General features: G+C 40.0%; 1 protein-coding gene across 3 annotated transcripts in view; it reads right to left on the bottom strand.

Annotated features, from left to right (window-relative positions):
- The window catches only part of LOC135977564 (beta-1,3-glucosyltransferase-like), a 175,383-nt gene that overhangs the window by 5,544 nt on the left and 145,975 nt on the right, over positions 1 to 23,864 (bottom strand). For 2 of the 3 annotated variants that reach the window (XM_065578828.1, XM_065578827.1), the window contains exons 4-6: positions 15,337 to 15,448; positions 1,471 to 1,607; positions 184 to 247 (exon numbers count right to left, since the gene is read on the bottom strand). In XM_065578828.1, coding sequence (XP_065434900.1) covers positions 184 to 247; positions 1,471 to 1,607; positions 15,337 to 15,448 — 313 coding nt within the window. The remainder of the gene's footprint in view (positions 1 to 183; positions 248 to 1,470; positions 1,608 to 15,336; positions 15,449 to 23,864) is intronic. The other variant, XM_065578829.1, reaches the window with a different exon arrangement.

Below are 23,864 nucleotides of genomic sequence, written 5' to 3'. Positions count from 1 at the left end.
CTTTTACAATTCTACATATTATAACACTGAAAAGGAAGGCAAACAAATATACAGTCCAGAAAGTTCAAATATTTTAACAACCTGAAAGAGTCTACATTATTTAGGCTTCAATTTATCAGCATTTAAACAGAAAATGACAGGGTTATTTTCTTACATGTTTCACAGGAATAGAACATGGCTTACCTCATGTTTTAAATCTATTGTAAAGTCTGACTTAAGTGGTTCACTTTTCAGCTTGTTTGCAAGCCTGTACAATAAACATAATGAAATTTACTTACTTCATAAAGTAAGAACAAGAGTAATGTAATGGAGACAGCAACTGATTTTTTAAACAAACAAACTTGAGATTTTATTTATGTCTATGAAATGTCAAACCATTTTCTAGGGGCTTCTTGATAATGAGCTGTTTACACGAGTTGCAGGAATTTAGCAGATAGGATTCCAAAATAGGCTACAAATGAACGAATTCTTTAAATAACAACTTTTGCAGTGTTATTTTACTATATAACCCTCCTTCCACACTTTAAAAAATTAAGCTAATTCATCAGGAATTTGAGACGTGGGGAGTCGTTTGGCGGGGGGGGGAGGGGAGGGGGGCTTCTTGACTGTCTCCTGCAAAAAAAAAAAAAAAATCACACATCTGGATTTATTAGAACCAGAAAATGTTTATATAAGATAATCTGAAATGGAAAGCAAACATCTGGACATAGCCTGCTGCTGTGAGTACTAGTTCTTAGAATATACCGCTCAGTGTCAATTTTTCCTGCCCAAGAAGAAAGTCTTCAATAGGAGAGGCCCTGCAATCTAGCATCATATTTTTGAAGAAGTGAGGTTCTTACTCACGAAAGCTTATGCTCCCAGTACTTCTGTTAGTCTCAAAGGTGCCACAGGACCCTCTGTTGCTTTTTACAGATTCAGACTAACACGGCTACCCCTCTGATACTTGACATCATATTTTTAACATTCAAGGAGACAATTTTGTGCTTTCAGCTGCTTAATGATCAGCCCCTTGCTCACTAATCTAAACTTTTTCTTCTTATTTGTGCTCCCATTTGTAATATTTAAACATTTTCCATTTATGAATATATACTTTTACTGCATGAAGGCGCATAAGACTTTAAACTTCACATGGTATGTAAAATCAAAGTGTATAACAAAGAGACAAAGTTAAATGCAAAAATATATTTCTGCACATATGTATTTATGAAATTTTAACTATTATTATAATTTGTGTTTGCAAAGCTTCATTTGTGTGTTTTGGTATGTGGGATGAGGAGGGAAGACATTTTATAAGAAATAGTAGTATTTTAAATTTTATGTAAAACACTAATCTGTGCTCAGTTATAACTCCTTAAAATAATATTGCTTAGTGTTTATATAGGTTTTTATATCCTCAAAGCACTTTACAAACATGAACTAATTAACTATTAATAAAACAATTTTAGAAAAGATTACAAATTAAATTCTTACTTGTTTACAAGCGGAATACTAAGTGCCCAGCCAGCAGCAAAATCTGGAAATTTAAAGACTGTAGGATTTTCAGCAAAGGCATAATGATGTATTATTGTAGATTCTTCATCATATAACGCTTTTCCTAAGAACCATTCCTGTAAAGAGAGGTAGGATATATCATTTTGCTCCTCTACTGCATTGCTTTAATAAAGGAAACAGATAAAAAACAATATTCATACTGAATAAAATGAACCCGAGAGAGAGGGTAAGTGTGTTGTTTGTAATGAGACTGACTAAAATTTCATTTGTTTGCTGATGGTGAGAACTGAGGAGGAGAAAACAGGGGAGGGAGAAAAAATATTTTAAAGATCCACACACAATGTACTTCCAAACCACCAGCTCCCTTTGGTCCTGCATTGCAGCAGCTTCCCCCTCAACTGAGGACTCAATAAGTCTAATACTACTCTGAGTGTTGGCTAGAGGGGGCACCATACCCTAACAGGCTGAATCCACATCAAATTTGGAAACCATGTCCATCAATTTTCAGTTTCACTAATGATTTTTGAAGGCAAATACATTTTAAGTACCCAACTCCTCAAAACAATAACTGACCGAAGATGACCAGAGTCTGTTCTAAGTTTTACATGCATGAAGCAGGAGAATAAGAAATTACTTATAACAGGGCTTTACATAAAGGGCAGTTCAGGACACAATTTATTGTGTTGGGAGATCCTTAATAAACTTAAATGCTGGTACTGTGCTTTACATTAATTTTAAATAGCAAGACTGACTACTCACATGCATAAAGTTAATTTCACATCTAAGTACTTGCAGGACTGGGACCCTAAAGAGGATTTTAAACATAAAACCAACACCTAAGAAAGGAATGGGTCAGTATCTACAGCCATGGGGCCAAAAAGCAATACTAGGAACATCATCTCAAGCAGTAGTTCAACAAAAGCTTTTTAATTGGAGATATTATTCTATGTATTGTGGCAGTGCCTCATGGCCCACACTGTTTGGCTTTTGACAGTTTACAATACAATACAATTCAAAATTACAAATTCTTCAGGTAAAACAGACAAAGCTTGGTTAATAATTTCATCACAACATACAAAATGCCATGTAGTGTTATTTAGGCCATAGTAAAGATTGTGTCAAAATTCCAGTCTAAACCCCATTTTCCATCTGTTTATAACATTTAAAAAAAATCACTTTTTAAAATTAGTCTACTGGAATACATATTTTTTGTACCAAACTTTTAGATCTATAAGACAAAAAATACATTTAAGCAGAACATTAAGAAATATTAAGGCAGGACACCTCAACCTCAAGACATCCTTCCCTTCTTCTCAGCAGCCATTTGTATAATTGCATATGGAAAGGCTCCTAATTCTCAAGCTCCCATAATCCCTTGCATCTCTGTACAGGGGCAAAACATGCTCCCCCATCTGATTCCCTAGTCAAACCAGCATCTACCAGGACAGAAGGAGGTTAAGGGTGAAAGGCTTCTTGACATTCCCTCCACCAAAGTCAAAGGGGTTCCTACCATCCCCTAGCCTCGTAGGCACTGAGTTTTATCCCACCAACAAAAGAAGTCCATTTTTCTTTGTTTACTATTAGTGACAACAGCATCCACTGGAAAGATATCTAGCAGATAAAAATGCTGGAGGAAGAATGGAAATGGAAAGAGATGCAAATTCTTGTGTATAAAAAGGTACTATTATGAGTAACAAAATCACTCTTTAAAAGTGAAGCCATACAAAACATTTAGATTTAGAGCCTTAAGGGTTGAATCATTTTGATGCTACATACATTCTATGCTATTTGACAACCAGTTTCAGTAAATTATTTCTAACATTTTCATACTATGGTAACATTAGCGATTCTCGTCAAGAGCAGGCCCCACTGTGCTAGGCAATGTGTAATCAGAGATGTCACTCAATTTAATCAAATCACCAGAAACAACATGCCCTGGGTAGTGTGGGAAGGCTCACTCTGTGATATTACAGTGCAAAATGGAGAGATCTCATGGTCGTATTGCTGTATAATATTTTTCTATACAAAAGCTCACTGCTGTAATGATTATTTTTCAGTCTCTGATATTTACATGGCAATGATCTTGCTAAACTTCCTAAATAAACAGATCAAAAAGTGGTCCTTATACCAAGTTAAGACCAAAGCTGACTGTGAAAAGTTACAAAAGGTTCTCACAAAACTGGGTGACTGGGCAAGAAAATAACAGACGAAATTCAATGTTGGTAAGTGCAAAGTAATGCACATTGGAAAACATAATCCCATCTGTATATACAAAATGATAAGGTCTAAATGCCACTCAAGAAAGATCTTGGAGTCATTGTGGATAGTTCCCCGAAAACATCTCTTCAATGTGCAGTGGTAGTCAAAAAAGCTAACAGAATGTTAAGAATCATTAAGAAAGGGATAGATAATAAGACAGAAAATATCATAATGCCCTATATAAAACTATGGTATGCCCACACCTTGAATAGTGCGTGCAGATGTGGTCACCCCATCTGATAAAGGATATACTAGAATTGGAAAAAAATATAGAGAAGAGCAATAAAAATGATTGGGGTATGGAACAGCTTCCTTATGAGGCAAGATTAAAAAGACTGGGACTGTTCAGTTTAGAAAAGAGACCACTAAGGGTGGATATGATAGAGGTCTATAAAATCATTAATGGTGTGGAGAAAGTGAATAAGGAAGTGTTATTTACCCCTTCACATATTTACCCTCCTACACAGGAACAAGGGGTCACCCAATTAAATTAATAGGCAGCAGGTTTAAAACAAACATAAGAAAGTATTTATTCACACAGTGCAGTCAACCTGAGAACTTGTTGCCAGGGGATTTTGTAAAGGCCAAAAGTATAATTATGTTCAAAAAAGAAATAGGTAAGTTCATGGAGGATAGTTCCATCGATGGCAATTAGCCAAGATGGTCAGGGACACCCCACCATGTTGTAGCAGTCCCTAAACCTCCGATTGCCAGAAGTTAGGAGTGGACGACAGATGATGGAAAACTAGATAACTGCCCTGTTCTATTCAAACCTTCTGGTCACTGTCAGAAGACAGGATACTGGGCTAGATGGACAATTAGTCTGACCCAGCATGGCCATTCTTATGTAACTGTGTATTTTAGTTACGCTAAAATAATCTATAAGAACTACTTCCCATGGTTCCTGGGTGTAAAAACCATACATTATTCTCCTTACTCTATAAAAAGTAGAAAATTTAAACCATTGGTGTAAATTTTCATTAGAACATTGTGCCTGCAATATTAACTCACCAATCAACTACAGCAAGTACATTCAAATGTACATCGGATATTCTACTCTCAAGTGTGTTCTGTCACATCTAAGTATTGTATTCCATATTATAGTTTTACAAGGCAATTGATGTGCACTGGATTTACCAAAATTATGGTTGTACATGCCTCGTTAGTTCAATTGTTTTAAATTTTAATATTTTTTTTGGCAGAATAAATTCAAGAAAGAGAAGGAGTAGGCAGCACTGTAGGAAAGTGAAGTGTTATAGTGTGTTAAGCATACAATATCTCACAGGTATGAGAACTGCAACACAACTGAAAAATGGAGCAAGTTAAATATAGAGCATCAGCTTTTAATTTTGAACTCTTCCTACTGTCACAAACCAATTATTTAAAGGTGAACTATAAAGCTAATGTTTAAAAGGTGTTTAAGATGTCAAATCATTAGAATGTGTGCAGATTTAAAATTTAAATATTTACATTTTAAAACAAAAGTCCATTTACCCTGTGACACTCGATCACATCACAGGCACAAGCAGGTTGTGATGTCACCAGCTCATGCAGGGGAACTAGATACATGGTGTCACAGCCTGATCCAGTACTCTTCTGTAGGAACACCAGTCTGTTCTGAGTAGTCCCAATTCTGGGGCCTACGTGCTTCCGAGCCATCTAGGCCCAGGCAGTCTAAGCCAACGTTTCTAGCTCTGAGGCCCTAGACCACACTCCCAGATTCAGACTTCTGGTCCAGCATTCTTCTTGAGGCGCTGCTGCCCAAGTGCCTAAAATCGATGTCTGAGACCTCCCAAGCCCCCCAGCTGCTTCCACACGATCCCCCGGAGCTCCAAATAGGCTGCAGGTGCTCTGGGCTTCTAGTTTAACCCTTTCAGGAATAACATGGCAGGAAAGCAAGGTACACATGCTTAACAAAGGAATTTAACCACAGCGACTGTACTCTTGAAGGCACTCAAGAGTTATAACTCTTTGAAAAGTTACCGAGGTACTGAGAAGCACTCCCTCCCTTGTCTGATCTTGCCCCTTCTGCAAGTCTGAGGTTTGTCAGCATTACCAGTTGGGCAGAATTCCTCCTGACCTTTTCAATCCTGCACGTCGTGCTTCCAAGTGGCAATGGTCAGTCCCCCCTGCTCAAAGCAGTACCCAAATCTTTGGTACAGTCTCTCTTCTTTCCCAGGTCCCCAGGCTGAGATGCTGCAGATCCACCTGCCAAATTGGCACCCATGTGTAGAAAATCCATAGTTCGATGGAGTCAGAGCCAGCAGCTGAGACATAAAAGTGATGGCTCCAGTTTGCTTTGTGATGGTTTCTGAGTGATGTTCCTTCAATGAGGGAGTCAAGCAACTTTCCTGGATGGGGCAAGCTATCTGGAATTGGGCAAGGTTAAACGTGTTCTATCCATAATATAAAATGGAGGTGCTAATACAAAATGGAATTCACAATTTGATAGACATATTCCACGTCATCACCTATGGACCCATGAACCCACATTTTGGCAAGTAAACAGCAATTCTTATATATTTATTAGGGCTGCCAAGTGATTAAAAAAATTTATCACGATTAATCGCAATTAATCACACTGTTAAATAATAGAATACCATTTATTTAAATATTTTTGCGTATTTTCTACATTTTCAAATATATTGATTTCAATTACAACACAGAATACGAAGTGTGCAGTGCTCACTTTGTTTATTTTTATTACAAATATTTGCACTGTAAAAAACAAAAGAAATAGTATTTTAAATTCACCTAATATAAGTAATGTAGTGCAATCTCTTTGTCATGAAAGTTGAACTTACAAATGTCAAATTATGTACAAAAAAATAACTGCATTCAAAAATAAAAAAAATGTAAAACTTTAGAGCCTACAAGTCCACTCAGTCCTACTTCAGCCAATAGCTCAGACAAACAAGTTTGGTTACATTTGCAGGAGATAATGCTGCCTGCTTCTTGTTTACATCACCTGAAAGTGAGAACAGGTGTTCACATGGCACTGTTGTAACCGGCGTTGCAAGATACTTACGTGCCAGATGCACAAAAGATTCATATGTCCTTCAAGCTTCAACCACCATTCCAGAGGATATGCATCCATGCTGATGACAGATTCTGCTTGATAATGATCCAAAGCAGAGCGGACTGACGCATGTTCATTTTCATCATCTGAGTCAGATGCCACCAGCAGAAGGTTGATTTTTGGTGGCTCGGGTTCTGTAGTTTCCACATCTGAGTATGGCTCTTTTAAGACTTCTGAAAGCATGCTCCACACCTCGTCCCTCTCAGATTTTGGATGGCACTTCAGATTCTTAAACCTTGGGTCGAGTGCTGTAGCTATTTTTAGAAATCTCACATTGGTACCTTCTTTGCATTTTGTCAAAACTGCAGTGACAATGTTCGTAAATCAAACAACATGTACTAGGTCATCATCTGAGACTGCTATAATGTGAAATATATGTCAGAATGCGGGTAAAACAGAGCAAGGGACAAACAATTCTCCCCCAAGAAGTTCAGTCATAAATTTAATTAATGCACTATTTTTTTTAACGATCATCATCAGCATGGAAGCATATCCTCCGGAATGGTGGCTGAAGCATGAAGGGGCATACAAATGTTTAGCATATCTGGTACATAAATACCTTGCAACACCAGCTACAAAAGTGCCATGCGAACACCTGTTCTCGCTTTCAGGTGACATTGTAAATAAGAAGCAGGCAGCAGTATCTCCTGTAAATGTAAACAAAACTTGTTTGTCTAAGTGACTGACTGAACAAGAAGTAGGACTGAGTAGACTTGTAGGCGCTGAAGTTTTATATTGTTTTGTTTTTGAGTGCAGTTATGTAACAAAAAAAAAATCTACATTTGTAAGCTACATTTCACGATAGAGATTGCACTACAGTACTTGTATGAAGTGAACTGAAAAACACTTTCTTTTATCATTTTTACAGTGCAAATATTTGTAATGAAAAATAATATAAAGTGAGCACTGTACACTTTGTATTCTGTGTTATAATAGAAATCAACATATTTGAAAATGTAGAAAAAACAAAAAAATATTTAATAAATTTCAATTGGTATTTTATTGTTTAACAGTGCAATTAATCGCAGTTAACTTTTTTTTTAATTAATCGCGTGAGTTAACTGCAATTAATCAACAGCTTAATATTTATTTTTGAATTTTATTCAATTTTTGGTCTTCACATGCCTCTTTTTATTAGGTGGGGTGTAAACTAGCTCTTCTTAAAGCTTTGCAGTACATCTTTAATTGTAGTTCTGTTTTAATCTATAGGATGCTGGCTAATTCCATGGTGGATAACACCTGAAAACTACAAGATACTGTTTTGCATTTTCACGTTTTTATTTTGTTTTGGCTTTTTAGAGGGAAGTGAGGGAGGGTCTCAGACTGGATTCTGAGGCAGGGTTTCCAATGGTGTGGAAGAAGGGTTCTCCGTTGTCAAACTCTTTCTTTCTCGATTCTACATGTCCATCACAACCTGCATCCTTGTCAGAAGTTCTTAACTGGATCTTCAGGCCAAAAACCACTGAGGGCAGATAGAGGGAACTTGGGAGTTGAGGCCAAAGAAACTAGTAGCAGGTGAGCACAGGGAGGTAAAGGCTGCAGAAGTGAGCAGGAAATCGAAGACATTAAGCCCACTGACGGTGGTGATTTGGTTCTTACAATTTATTTTCTATTCTGTAGAGGCACTTCTACAATGGTCATCACCAAAGCGCTCTGGAAGAAGGGTGAAAAGTGAACAGAAAGGAGATTGGCATGTGTTGGAGAAGAGATAATTACCGAAAACAAGAACACTTATCTCGCAGGACCTCAGTCCAGAAAACATGAGTGTATTTGTCTTCAATGTGAGAACATCAGTCCTCAAAAAAGTGGTCCCCCATCTCAACAAAAAATGGGAAAAATCCACTACAGGAGTGTGAGTTGAAAAGAGAGGCATTTTGAAGCTATTTTAGTTTCTTGTGATAGAAACAATATTTAGAATCTTATTTATAATACAGATTATTCACATGATAAAACTACACTGAGAGCGCAATTCTGGTTAAACTCAACATGTGAAACTATTTGGTGCATTATTGACACACTATACAAAAATCAGTTATGGGCCATTATACTAAGATGGCCACTACTCTGTATTTAAAAGCAAAACGGGTCTAATTTTTCTTTAAATGTATGCTGGAACTTAACTCATTATTGTAATAGGATTTATGCACATGGCATTCAAGGCAGACTAAACCCTTTATTAATTCTGAAAAGGTTAAAGTGCAGTAATTACTTTTGTAATAGAAATAACCTGGTCAGCTTTTCAAAATACCTAAAGGATGTTCAATAGACTGTTTAGTAGTATGAGCAGGGATCCTAGTAATTCATTTGCCAAAGAAAAATGCACGTGGTTCGGACAGAGTCATCTCTTAGGGGAGGATCTAGTACTAGGACTAAACTATGTACATAATAGTTTTTTGCCTTTTGTTTCATAATAAATTTTATTTATATAACCTTTTTGCTGATTTTTAAAGTGTTACATAAACAGGACAGGTGAAATATCATCATGTAAAGCAACCATAAACACATGAAAAGACCTAGGTTTACAATTTATGATTAAAACTCTACTATCTACACAATATACATAGACATAAAATGTAAAAACTTAAATATCTTAGAAACAGTAGCCAATCAGTTGTTTTAATTGTCATATTTGAATTCAGCACATCAAAATACATTATAAATAGCACATTTTATCTCTGAAGCAGACGACTTCTCAAAAATTGTAGAGCAGTGTAATTAGGAAGGCCAAAAAGGAATTTGAAGAATAGCTAACCAAAGATTCAAAAAGTAATAGCAAAAAAATGTTTACGTACATCAGAAGCAGGAAGCCTGCTAAACAACCAGTGGGACCACTGGATGATTGAGATGCTAAAGGAGCACTCAAAGACGTTAAGGCCATTGAGGAAAAACTAAATGAATTCTTTGCGTTGGGCTTCACGGCTGAGGATGTGAGGGATATTACTAAACCTGAGCCATTCTTTTTAGGTGGAAAGAGGGTCCCAGATTGAAGTGTCATTAGAGGAGGTTTTTGGAACAAATCGATAAACTAAACAGTAATAAGTCACCAGGAACTCAAATGTGAAATTGCAGAGTACTAACTGTAGTTTGTAATCTATCATTTAAATCAGCTTCTGTACCAAATGTCCGGAGGATAGCTAATGTGACGGCATTTTTTTAAAAGGGCTCCAGAGGTGATCCCAGCAATTACAGGCCAGTAAGCCTGACTTCAGTACCGGGCAAACTGGCTGAAACTATAATTGTCAGACACATAGATGAACATAATTTTTTGGGGTAGAATCAACATGGTTTTTGTAAAGGGAAATCATGCCTCACCAATCAGCTAGAATTCTTTGAGGGGGTCAACAAGCATGTGGACCAGGGGGAGCCAGTGGATATAGTGTACTTAGATTTTCAGAAAGCTTTTGACAAGGTATCTCACCAAAGGCTCTTAAGCAAAGTAAGCTCTCATGGGATTAGAGGGAAAGTTCTCTCATGGATCGGTAACTGGTTAAAAGATAGGAAACAAAGGGTAGGAATAGATGGTCAGTTTTCAGAATGGAGAGAGGTAAATAGTGGTGTTCCCCAGCGGTCTGTCCTGGGCCCAGTCCTATTTAACATACTCATAAATGATCTGGAAAAAGGGGTAAACAGTGAGGTGGCAAAATTTGCAGATGATACAAAACTACTCAAGATAGTTAAGTCCAAAGCAGACTGCGAAGAGCTACAAAGGGATCTCATGAAACTGGATGACTGGGCAACAAAATGGCAGATGAAATTCAATGTTGATAAATTCAAAATAATGCACATTGGAAAACATAATCCCAACTATACACATAAAATTATGGGGTCTAAATTAGCTGTTACCACTCAAGAGAGAGATCTTCATAGAATCATAGAACTGGAAGGGACCTCGAGAGGTCATCTAGTCTAGTCCCCTGCACTCAAGGGAGGACTAAGTATTATCTAGACCATCCCTGACAGGTGTTTGTCCAACCTGCTCTTAAAAATTCTCAGTGATGGAGATTCCACAACCTCCTTAGGCAATTTATTCCAGTGCTTAACCACTCTGACAGTTAGGAAGTTTTTCCTAATTTCCAACCTAAATCGCCCTTGCTGCAATTTAAGTCCATTGCTTCTTGTCCTATCCTCAGAGGTTAAGAAGAACAATTTTTCTCCCTCCTCCTTGTAAAACTGTTATGTCCCTAAACAAACCCAATTTTTTCAATCTTCCTTCATTGGTCATGTTTTCTAGACTTTTAATCATTTTTGTTGTTCTTCCCTTGGACTTTCTCCAATTTGTCCACATCTTTCCTGAATTGTGGTGCTCAGAACTGGACACAATACTCCAGTTGAGGCCTAATCAGCGCAGAGTAGAGCGGAAGAATTACTTCTCATGTCTTGCTTACAATGCTCCTGTTAATACATCCCAGAATGATGTTTGCTTTTTTTGCAACAGCATTACACTGTTGACTCATATTTAGCTTGTGATTCACTATGACCCCCAGATCCCTTTCTGCAGTACTCCTTCCTAGGCAGTCATTTCCCATTTTGTATGTGTGCAACTGATTATTCCTTCCTAAGGGGAGTACTTTGCATTTATCCTTATTGAATTTCATCCTATTTACTTCAGACCATTTCTCCAGTTTGTCCAGATCATTTTGAATTTTAATCCTATCCTCCAAAGCACTTGCAACCCCTCCCAGCTTGGTATCATCCACAAACTTTATAAATGTATTCTCTATCCCATTATCTAAAACATTGATGAAGATATTGAACAGAACCAGAACCGATCCCTGCGGGTCCCCACTCATTGTGCTCTTCCAGCATGACTGTGAACCACTGATTATTACTCTCTGGGAACGATTTTCCAACCAGTTATACACCCACCTTATAGAAGCTCCATCTAGGTTATATTTCCCTACTTTGGTTATGAGAAGGTCATGCGAGACAGTATCAAAAGCTTTACTAAAGTCAAGATATACCACATCTACCGCTTCCCCCCATCCACAAGACTTGTTATCCTATCAAAGAAAGCTATCAGGTTGGTTTGACATGATTTGTTCTTGACAAATCCATGCTGACTGTTATTTATCACTTTATTATCTTCTAGGTGTTTGCAAATTGATTGCTTAATTATTTGCTCCATTATCTTTCTGGGTACAGAAGTTAAACTTACTGGTCTGTAATTCATTGAGTACTCTAGGACGCATTTCAGCAGGCCCTGGTGATTTGAAGACATCTAACTTGTCTAAGTAATTTTTGACTTGTTCTTTCCCTATTTTAGTCTCTGATCATACCTCATTTTCACTGGCATTCACTATGTTAAACGTCCAATCGCCACCAACCTTCTTGGTGAAAAACAAAACAAAAGTCATTTAGCACCTCTGCCATTTCCACATTTTCTGTTATTATCTTCCCCCCTCATTGAGTAACAGGCCTACTCTGTCCTTGGTCTTCCTCTTGCTTCTAATGTATTTGTAGAATGTTTTCTTGTCTCCTTTTATGTCCCTAGCTAGTTTGATCTCATTTTGTGCCTTGGCTTTTTTAATTTTGTCCCTACATACTTGTGTTATTTGTTTATATTCATTCTTTGTAATTTGACCGAATTTCCACTTTTTGTAGGACTCTTCTTTTGAGTTTTAGATCATGGAAGATCTCCTGGTTAAGCCAGGGTGGTCTCTTGCCATAGTTCCTATGTTTCCTACGCAGTGGGATAGTTTGCTCTTGTGCCTTTAATACTGTCTCTTGGGAGTCATTGTGGATAGTTCTCTGAAAACATCACTCAATGTGCAGTGGCAGTCAAAAAAGCAAACAATGTTGGGAATCATTAAGAAAGGGATAGATAATGAGAGAAAATATTATATTGCCTGTATATAAATCCATGGTACGCCCACATCTTGAATACTGCATGCAGATGTGGTCACCACATCACAGAAAAGATATATTGGAATTTGATAAGGTTCAGAAAAGACCAACAAAAATGATTAGGGGTATGGAACAGCTTCCATATGAGGAGAGATTAAAAAGACTGGGACTTTTTAGTTTGGAAAAGAGATGACTAAGGGGGAATATGATAGAGGTCTATTAAATCCTAACTGGTATAGAGAGAGTAAATAAGGAAGTGTTATTTACTCCTTCTCATAACACAAGAACTAGGGGTCACCAAAGGAAATTAATAGGCAGCAGTTTTAGAACAAACAAAAGGAAGTATTTCTTCACATGTTGCACAGTCAACCTTTGGAACTCCTTGCCAGAGGATGTTGTGAAGGTCAAGACTATAACAGGGTTCAAAAAAGAACTAGATACATTAAATCGAGGATAGGTCCATCAGTGGGTATTAGCTAGGATTACAAGGGATGGTGTCCCTAGTCTCTGTTTGCCAGAAGCTGGGAGTGGGCAAGAGGGGATGGATCAGTTGATGATGACCTGTTCTGTTCATTCCCTCTGAGGCACTTGGTGTTGGCCACTGTCAGAAGACAGGATACTGGGCTCAATGGACTTTTGGTTTGACACAGTATGGCCATTCTTATGTTCAGAGAATCTCTAGTTTATAATTTTGTGAAAAAAATAAAAACATTAACTAAATTTTACTGAAAGTACCAATTTCACTTATTCAGTGTACACAACCATTCCTTATGGTTGATTTTTGAACATGCTTTAAATTTACACCGGAACCCCATTTATCGGATCTAATTGGGACTGGGGCCAGATCGGATAATCAGGAGAAACGGCAAAGAGCTTTGTATCCCTTATTTTAAGATGGGGGTGGGGAGGTTCAGGGCAGTCAGCTGGAGCCCCAGCCACTGTCAGTCCTAGGCGGCTGGTGGTTCGGTTTATACAGAGAGACGGATAATGGAGGCTTGGATAAACAGGGTTCTACTGTACATCAATAAAATGTGTTCAAATGATATCTATATACATTGTGGGTAGTGAACCTAAAGTTCAGCATTTCATTTTAATAATGGAAAAACACAGATTTTATGGGTGGGGGGGATTAATCAGAAAATTTTGGGGCTTTTTTATCACAGAAATCTAGGATCCCTGGTTATGAGACTACGTTATTAAGGTTCTCACATTTTAAAAGTGGTTGTGTAGAAGAGAGGTTATGCCAGGTGGCTGTAAAGAAAGTGTCTTTCTAAACAAAGGCCCACACTCATACCTGAAGTAGGGCTTCCCTCAGCCCTTGAACATAATAACAGTAAATGAACAAGGCCAATTCCTGCCAATTTCCCAAGTAGTATAGAAGTATGGCTTCCTTCAGCCAGTCAAAGTAAGGATATCAAGATGGGTGTTTTTCAGCAAGTCCCCCAAAATATCAGATAAACAGTCCAACTCATGGCTCCCTTCTAACACAGCCTCTTTGGGAAGGGCAGTAGTCAATTTAACAGCTCTTCCTTGATGGCTTTGGGACTAAGTCGTTTGTTCCACAAACTTCCTAACCCCTTATCTTCTTAGGGAGGTAGGAAAAATTACTTTTCTCTTGGGAACCAACCAGCCTAATAACAAAGAATTGTCCTACCAGATCAGACCAGGGTCCACCTAGTCCAGTTTTCTGTCTGGCAATGGTCAGTGACAGCTGCTTAAAGGGAAGGTGCAAGAATCCCCAAAGTGGACTGCCACCCGCTCCTCCTATGGCTGCTTTGTTGTCATGAGACCCATCTAGAGGAATCTCCTTTATGGTCAACTTTAGCAATTCCTCCAAGGCTGCAAGCTTTAATACATTCCCTGCTTGAATGTGGGGTATATACGCCCTATGATAAGCTGATTAGATTTCACACACACACAATTTTGTAAGATACGAGCCATGCAAGTACTGGTCTACAATGGAACTCTTTATAATAGAAACAATTATAACTTTAAAAAATAACATTTTATACTCATCATTTGGTATTTTAAATGAATTATTTGTAGGTCTCTGTGGCTGTCACAGAGGTCGAGGAAGTCACGGATTCTGTGACTTTCCGCAACCTCCATGACTTCTGCAGGAGCCAGTGTGGCTGACCCCAGGGCTGCCCAAACAGCTAGCTCCGGAACCAGCTGCTCAGGTGGCCCCCGGGTCAGCCACACCAGCCTTCCCGGGGTGGCCAGAGCAGCTGCAATCCACAGCCCCAGGCAGCGGTTCCCAAGCAGCCGCGGTCTGCTGGCTCTGGCGGTGGTCCCCGGGCGGCAAGCCAGAGCAGCAGTGGTCCGCGGTCCCTGGCAGCTGGTGCCCTCCCCCCAGCAGCACCCCCCCTCAGCACTCCCTCTTCAGTGCCACCCCCAGCAGCAGCCCCCTCCAGTGTTCCCTCCCCAGCAGAGCCCCCGCCCCCAGATTTAATCACAGGTATTTTTAGAATAAGTCATGGATAGGTCACGGACCGTGAATTTTTGTTTATTGCCCATGACCTGTCCATGACTTATTCTAAAAATACCCATGACAAAATCATAGCCTTAATTATTTGAACTAGTTTTCCAGTGTTTTTATCCAATATAAAAATCTCCTTCAAACACATTCAAAAGGTTAGACATCTGATGATTTTTTGTTTCACCTTAGACTTGTCAAATCTTCTAAGTGTTTCCAGCAGCTTAACAATTTGTATTCTTGTATCTTCTTCACAGAAGAAAATCCATGAGGAGTTTCTACCATAGGAAGCAGAGAAGCTAACAAAAGAAAGAGGTTGGTTTACTACAAGATTGACTTCTGAGGAGATTACAAACCTTAAGTAAAAACAAACAAAAACAAACCCTGATAACTGGAAGTCAATCCCTCAGCCATATGGACCCCAAAGCAATTAGTGCTAATGGAGGATCATGTATCAGAACCCATATGCAGTGCAATGTAGATGTCTGCTTAAGGGAAACTCAAAGACCCTGCCCTCAGTTCCTGATTGTCTGCCCATAATCTGCACAGAGAGGAACGTGGATGTGCAGAGTAAGTAAATTCTGAGTTCTCCAGGTACTGGTACATAACCTACTTCCCCTCCCCCTTACCTTTCTTCCATAGAATCCCCTCGTTGGAGGTCTAACAAACAGAGTAATAACCTTAGAAGAGATACTGGTTGGTGTTTTAGTAAAACTGTCCTGTTGTGCACTCCAGGAAGATCTTCTCATTTTTCTCTCAGCCAAATTCTTTCACAACTAAAATATCTATTAGCCAAATAATGCCTTCTTGTACTCTTAAAGGTGTTTTTATTGTCCTTCCTCGGGGCGGGGGGGAGGGAAGGGGGGAATAGTGCTTCTGGATAACGGGAAACAAAGACGCATCAGTGGAGCAGTACTGCACAAAAGAATAATGTTTTGTGAATATGTGGTGGAACTCCATGTAGATGCTTTGCAAATGTCAAGTAAGGGTATTTCCTGAAGGGATGCCACTGAAGTTACTTATGCTCTTATAGAATGAGCCCTCATCCCATGCAGAGATGGAACATACCACAACTGATAACAGATACAGCCAGAAATGAATTTAGAGATCCTCTGGAAGGAAACAGCTCTTGCTGTGACTGAATCTAGGTTGGCCCCTAAGAAGTCTACAGTCTGCATCGGAGTGAGGACGGACAGACTTTCCCAAGTTCATACTGACTCCTAGTGAAGAAAGTAGTTGAAGAATTAATAAGGTCAACTCATAGTCTTCCTGATGTGTCCTAGCAATGAGAAGCCAATTGTCAAGATAGGGAAAGATGGTGAAGCTGTTCCATCTGAAATGCACTGCTATTACTAGAAAGATCTTGGGGGCAGTGGTGAGGCTGAATGGAAGCACCCCTGTACTGGACATTATTGGGGCCCACCACAAATCTGAGAAAACACCCATGGGCAGAATGAACATCCATGTGAAAGTAAGCATCCTTCATATTGAGAGCTGTAAACCAAATGTCTTTTTCCAGGGAGGGATTATTGACACCAGAGTGACCTGTGAAATTTCAGCTTGTGAATAAAGTGACTGAAAAGATCGAGTATAGATCTCCGACCTCCCTTCTTCGTGGGGAGTAGGAAGTATAGAGTAAAAAATCTTTTCCTTGGTGTTGAAGAGGTAGCACTCTATTACTCCTCACTCAGAAGGGATTCCACTTCCTGCGTGAGAATGGTCCCTGAAGAGGGGCAGGATGGGGGTTTTGAAAGAAAAAGGGAAGTAAACTCAATTGCATAGCTAGACTGGATGATATCTAATACCCACTTGTCCATTATGGCACTCCAGTTATGCAAACAGAGTGCTAAATGATCCCCGAAAGGTATATGGGGATCGGGTAGTGGTAGCATCATTAATAGTTTGCAGCTCTTGAACTCCCATCAAAAATATCTTTTTGCTGAAGGATGGGATTGAGATGGTGCGGTAGATGTGGGAGGTGCAGGGAAACAAGACTTCTGTACTCTTTGTCTCTGATGAGAAGGGTCATAAAATTATTGGTGATAAAATTGTTAAGATGTTGGTCTGTCTGTAAGACTGCCTTTGATGCTTCCTTTTTGGGGCAGGTGTCTATATTCCCAAGAAGTGGAGGATGGCCCTGGAGTCCTTTAAAATATGAAAGAACTCATCCATCTTTTCATTGAAAAGGTGGGCTTCATCAAAGGGCAAGCCCTCTACAGAATTTTGGACCTCCCTGGGAAATCCTGAAGTGTGTAGTCATGACTTATGGTACATCACAGTGGCTGTTGCTATTGACCTAGTTTGTGTGTCTGCTGCATCAACTACTGACTGAAATACAGTTCTGGCTTATCCTCCTCAATAAGACCCTGAAAGTGGACACTGTCATGCTGTGGTAGCTTGTCTATAAAGTCTCAATTTAGAATAGTTCAGATAGTCATATATAGCCAACAATGCTTGATAGTTCACTGGGGCAACAGGATGAGACAACAGGCTACGTATGGTCTGGTTTAAAAGTAAATTACTCATTCTCCTTAGGCAAGTAATCTGAACGTTCAAAATTAAGAAGCACCTAACCTGATGAATAAAGTGGAAAATGTTTTATAATAAAATTTGAAATTATATTTGACATTTCTGGGCCCCCACTATTAGTAGAATGTTACAACAAGGTACTGTCCACTTGTAAGACTTACTATCTCATGTGGAGAAGCTTTGCTATCAGGGATTATAGCAAGGATGCTACTGTAATACCTTATTTATCTAGTTTCTTCTCTCTTTAGCTAAGGCTGGACTTAAAAGACCTTCTTTACCTTTAAAGCTCACTATCCATTCTTGAGATCTTGTTTACACAATCTAGCCAACTCTTCTTAAAGCTGACAAGTACTCACTGCATTTGCTTTTGGTAGCGGTCTTAAACAAATATACTTTAACACTAAGTAGCTGGCCTGCTATTATGTGGAAGATACAAATTTGAGTCCCAGGCCAGGAGGGGTGGGGAACGCTACTGAAGCTGGAGGGAGGATCAAGCATAGCTCACCAGCAACCTCACCAGCAAGCTCGCTGAAGGGTTCTGGAGAGAACCATCTCTGGACTCTCTTCTACTGAATGGTGGAGGAGAAGAAATAAAGTGAGAAATCACTTTGCCCTTTCCCCATCCCAGAGGAACAGAAACACTAAATATGAGAAGGAAAAGCTCAGAACAAAATTTGTTTCAGATACAATGTCAGGAGAAAAAACAGCAGCTACTGGTAGGGTCATCTTAGATATTGTATGTTATATATTATGATATGAAAGGGTACCTTGTCCAGTAATTTTTCTGACTTCTTCATTCGTCTTCCTATATCCATATGTTATTCCCAATATTCTTCTCAGATATTTGTGATGAAATGCATCCAGCTTTTGCATATCTTTCTTGGTAAATTGCCATGTCTCACTGCTATATGTTGTGATGGCGATAACAATTGCTTTGTACACACTCAGTTTTGTCTTGAGGGAAATGTTTTAGAGTTGCCAGATGTTTCTGAGTCTTCCAAATGCAGTGTTTGCTTTCCCGATTCTTCTTATTTCCTCGGAACTAGTACCATCTTGGCTGATGGTACTTCCAAGATGCATAAAATTGTCCACCTTCCCCAGTTTCTCCTCTTCAACTTTGATTTCTGTCCCTATACGCCTCATTAACATGACTTTACATTTCTTTGCATTGTATCTCAAACCTATGCAAGAATAGCAAATGTGGGTAGCCCAATGTGCAGCAAAGCATGGGATGGACTAAGGTCTATACAACTGTAACAAAGTGGGAAGGACAGATGATTATGACCTACAATACACAAGCAGCATACGGAAGTCAGTTTTGATAGACCGTGAACTGTACAAACTCAATGTTGACATTGCAGCACTTTAGGAAACAAGACTTGCAGATGTTGGATTTGTCCAAGATGTCAATTATACCTTCTTTTGGCAAGGTAAAAGCCGCAAAGAAACTCGTCTGCACAGTGTCAATTTTGCTGTGAGAAACAAGTGGGTAAAACTCCTAGAAACACCCAATGGGAAGTCAGGAAACCTCTAAGTCATGTATGATAGCCTGAAGAAAGTTCTCAGTCCCACTGTCAATATGGTTGCCCCTCTCAAATCGCACAGTGGTGAAATCATTACAGATAAAAGCAAGAAGTTGTCTCGTTGGGTTGAACACTATTCGGAGCTTTACGCACAAGGAAGAAACATCACCAGCAAATCACTGGACCAAATACCAAGTCTACAGGTCATGCCAGAGCTAGATGTGGAGCCCACTGTAGAAGAGTTAAGCAAGGACATTGATTTGCTATCAAGTGGCAAGGCTCCTGGAAAAGATGGCATCCCAGCAGAAATCTTCAAGTGCGGGAAAGACAGCCTATTACCATATCTTCATCAGCTGCTACTTAAATGCTGGAAAGAGGGTGAGGTACCACAAGAGATGTGAGATGCAAACATCATCACTTTGAATAAAAATAAAGGCGAAAAGGGAAACTGCAACAACTACAAGGGTATCTTGCTACTAAGTGTAGAAGGAAAAGCTTTCACAAAAGTCATCTTAGTTTGCCTATAACAGCTAGTGAATCATATCTACCCTGAATCACAGTGTGGATTCAGGGCTGGAAGATCAACATGATATTTTCTCTGCATCAACTCCAAGAAAAGTGCAGAAAACAAAACGGACCATTGTGCATCACCTTTGTGGACCTAACCAAAACATTCGAGACAGTCAGCAGAGCAGGTCTATTTGCAATACTAGAAAAGATAGGATGCCCACCAACTCTGTTAAGTCTTATATGTTCGTTCCACAACAACATGAGAGCAACTGTCCAGTCTGACAGGTTGACTACGGACAGCTTTGAGATGAAAAGCAGAGTGAAGCAAAGATGTGTTCTTGCCCTTACACTCTAAATCTTCTTCTTGGTACTCTTGAACTGTGCGTTTAAGGACATGAAAGATGAAGTGTATCCCCACGCAAGATCAGATGGGAAACTCTTCAACCTGTTCCGACTTAAGTCAAAGACCACAGTCAAAAAGGTGATAATCAGGGAACGTCTATTCGCTGATGATGCTGCCCTCATAGCAGACAATGAAGATCTATGACAAGAACTCATGGACCACCTTTCAAGTGTCTGTCACGCATTTGCTCTCACCATCAGCATCAAGAAAACGGTTGTATTAGGACAGAGGGTTCCACAAGATCCTTCAAAGACCTTAAATGCAAACCAGCTAGAAGTAGTCCAAAAGTTCAGTTATTTAAGTTCCACAGTGACCACCAACCTCTCACGGGATGATGAACTAAATGTTTGCATTGGAAAGGCACCACCTTTAGCAGACTAACTAAAAAAGCATGGAACAACTCAAAGCCTACCATCAAGATCAAAATTCTAGAGTACCAAGCCTGCGTCCTCAGCACTCTCATGTATGATGGGGAAACATGGACAACTTATGTTCCTCAGAAGAAAAGGTTAAACAGTTTCCACCTATGTTGTTTACGCTGCATACACAACACCAAATGGCAGGATAAAGTCACCATGTGCCTCAGTTTCCCCTATGTGTTACTCAAGTATTTAGGTGGTGGGACAAAGATGTGTGACCATTGCAGAGACCCCTAGAGTGCAGGCGTGACTGCCAACTGGCTGCCTGGGCACAAGAGAATGGCCAATACTCTGTATCCTGGCAACTCATAGCCAGGCCCATCCTCTACAAAGAGCCAGCCAAAGGTGTTGGAGAACAAAGAGAGAAGTGGAGGCCAGGTGACCTGTTTGCCTGAAAAAGAGACAAAGGCTGAAGGTCGGGCAGCGGGGCATGACTGAGGCTGGGCTGCCAGAAGCAAGTCAGTCTCCTGGTTTGGGACTCAGGGCTCTATCTCCCCCCACCCAAGATGGACTGTGCTGTAACCAGGAGTGCCGTTTAGGGGGGGCAGGGGGACTCCCCCCCCCCCCCCCCCCAAGTTTCATACAGGACGTATGCTCTCAAGCGGAGCACTTAACTGCACAGCATTAGTATGGAATGTGAGTTCTCCAGAGGAGAGGCACTGCTGCCAGCTTGTGCCCCTGGGGCAGGGAATCAGTATTTTGTTTACAAACAGAGGCAGGGTGATTAAGATAAGAAAGGACTAGTAATTAAATTAAGGATCTGGAAGTCATTAGATGAGCCTGTGAAACAGGAATCCCTCTGCAGGGGTTCGCGGGATGGGGGGGTTGAAGAGAGAATGCAGGAGACTTGGGGCTTGTCTACACTTACATTTTATAGCGCTCTAACTTGCTGGCTCAGAGGAGTGAAAAATCACCCGCCTGAGCACAGCAAGTCTGAACGCTTTAAAGCCTAGTGTAGACAGGCTCCCAGCACTAACGTTGGGAGCTAATCCCCTCGTGGAGGTGGATTACCAGGAGCACTGGGAGAGCTCTCTCCCAGCCCTCACGCGGGACCACACTCGCACTTCAAAGTGCTGCCCTGGGAGCGTTCCCGCGACAGCACTTTGAAATTTCCAGTGTAGTCATGCCCTCAGAAGAAATATAGCCAAGCCCTCTTGGCCAAGTTTACATTCAGAAAAGAGGGAGATTTGAGGATCGTAGGTGAAAAGAAGGTGCCAAAACCCAGGGAAGGGATAGCAGTGGTATAGGAAAGTTCCCACTCTACCTGTGGTACTTATGTGGCCCCCTCACCATGGTATCTGAGTGACTCACAATATCTAAACCTATTTCTCCTCACAGCCCCTATGTGAGGTAAAGCAGTGATGTAAACCCCATTGTACAGATTGGGCATTGAGGCACAGGGAGACTAAAGACCAGATTTTCAAAAGTATTTAGGCACCTAGTTTGATTTTCAGAAGTGGCTACGTTAGACACTTTGTAAACCCCACTAGATGCCTAGCTGCATCTTTGGGTGCCTAAAATCTTTTGAAACTCTGTTCCTAAGGCACTGGTCTGAGGTCATACAGGAAGTCCCTGGGGAGAGTATAACCCAGGTCTCTCAGGGCTAGCTCCCTATCCACTTGACCAGCCTCTCTCTCTGCTGCATGCTGCAAAAAAGAGGACTGTGATAGATGGGAGCAAAACCAAGAAGGCCAGTTCTCTGAGACGCCAGCAATCGGTCCCAGCTGATTGGGAAGGATGTCATGTTTGACAGCATGAAAAGCAGTACAGAGGTCAGGATGGATAAAGAAAGAAAGAGAATGAGAGTCAGATGAGAGGAGATCAGTTAATTCAGAGGGGGTGGCAGGTTCTGCCCCATGCTAGGTTGTAGAGCAATGCCTATGTGCAGTTTTAGATTTTAACTGAAAACCATTTTGTTTTGTCATTTTTTGTTCTGAGTTCAAGAAAAGGAAGGAATAGGAAAGTGTCATATGAGTATCAGATGTATTTATGGCTCAAATTCTTAGGGGTTCACCTGTACCCTGGCCAATTCCAGAACAAAAGAACAGAAATTGCATCCACAGAGTCCATAAAGTAGACTATTATTTTCATGATTTGTATCATTTGCTGTGCAGCATCCGTATACTCAGCACTGTTCAGAATATACAGGAAATAAAGTCTCTGAGCCAATATGTATAAGATGTGTAGCCCTGGATTAGATGGCTCAGATATTTAAGTATGAAGTGTATAATTATTGAGCACATCTTATCACATATTCATTGCGATGTTAATGTTTATGAGTGGGGTTGCTGATGGCAATAGAAGTTTTACTTGATTAAGGGAGGTCTAGGTTGGACATTAGGAAAAAGTTCCTAACTGTCAGGGTGGTTAAACACTGGAATAAATTGCCTAGGGAGGTTGTGGAATCTCCATCTCTGGAGATATTTAAGAGTAGGTTAGATAAATGTCTATCAGGTATGGTCTAGACAGTATTTGGTCCTGCCATGCGGGCAGCGGACTGGACTCTATGACCTCTCGAGGTCCCTTCCAGTCCTAGAATCTATGAAAAGGACTAGAAGATTTGACCCTCCAACTTTCTTTCAAGAGGAAGAGATGCCCAGAGCTCCTGAGCCTATTTATTTTTCTTTCCTGCCTGCACCGGCCCTGATATACCTGAGAAGTCTCCATTTTTTTTTTCAACTTTAAAATATGGAATTTTCTTGGTGCTTGGTTTTAAATATTCTCCTGTGAAAACTGCAACTCAATCACTGTAGTGTTGTGTTTAAGAGCCTGCTGGAAAGTAACTAGCCTTTAAACAGAAGTGAAAGCAGTGTTGCCAACTCTCATGATTTTGTCATGAGTCTCATGATCATTATTGTTTTCCTTAAAGCCTCAGCTCTTGGAGTCAAGTGGATATGTGATGATTTCAGCCTTCATTCTTAAAGAAAAATGAAGTTTCTAACCCTCATGGCTGTGGAGAAAGCTTCAAAATTTGACCCCAGTGTACCCTCAAGGTTCAAAAAGCAGAAGGCATATACAAAGAACACCAAACCTATTATTTTTACATAATTTCATAATTTTAAAGTCAATCTCATGATTTTTGGTGAGCCTGTTTCATGATTTTTGAATATTTAGGGTTGGCAATACTGTCAGAAAGTGACTGGAAAGTGTCAGTTTCACTCCTGTTTAAACTCAGTTTCTAATCTATTATTTGTAGGGGGGTAACATTCCTAGAGCCTAAGGCAGGTTCAGTATAAACTCACAGGGCCTGGCCCAAGTAGGATATTTCCAAAAGTTAAATGATCTATTCCAAGCTTGGTGAACTGAAAAAAAGTGATAGAAAGTAATCTAG

Source organism: Chrysemys picta, unplaced genomic scaffold (genome assembly GCF_011386835.1).
Source record: "Chrysemys picta bellii isolate R12L10 unplaced genomic scaffold, ASM1138683v2 scaf4, whole genome shotgun sequence".
Classification (NCBI taxonomy): Eukaryota; Metazoa; Chordata; order Testudines; family Emydidae; genus Chrysemys; species Chrysemys picta.
This window is presented reverse-complemented; position numbering and strand designations above follow the sequence as displayed.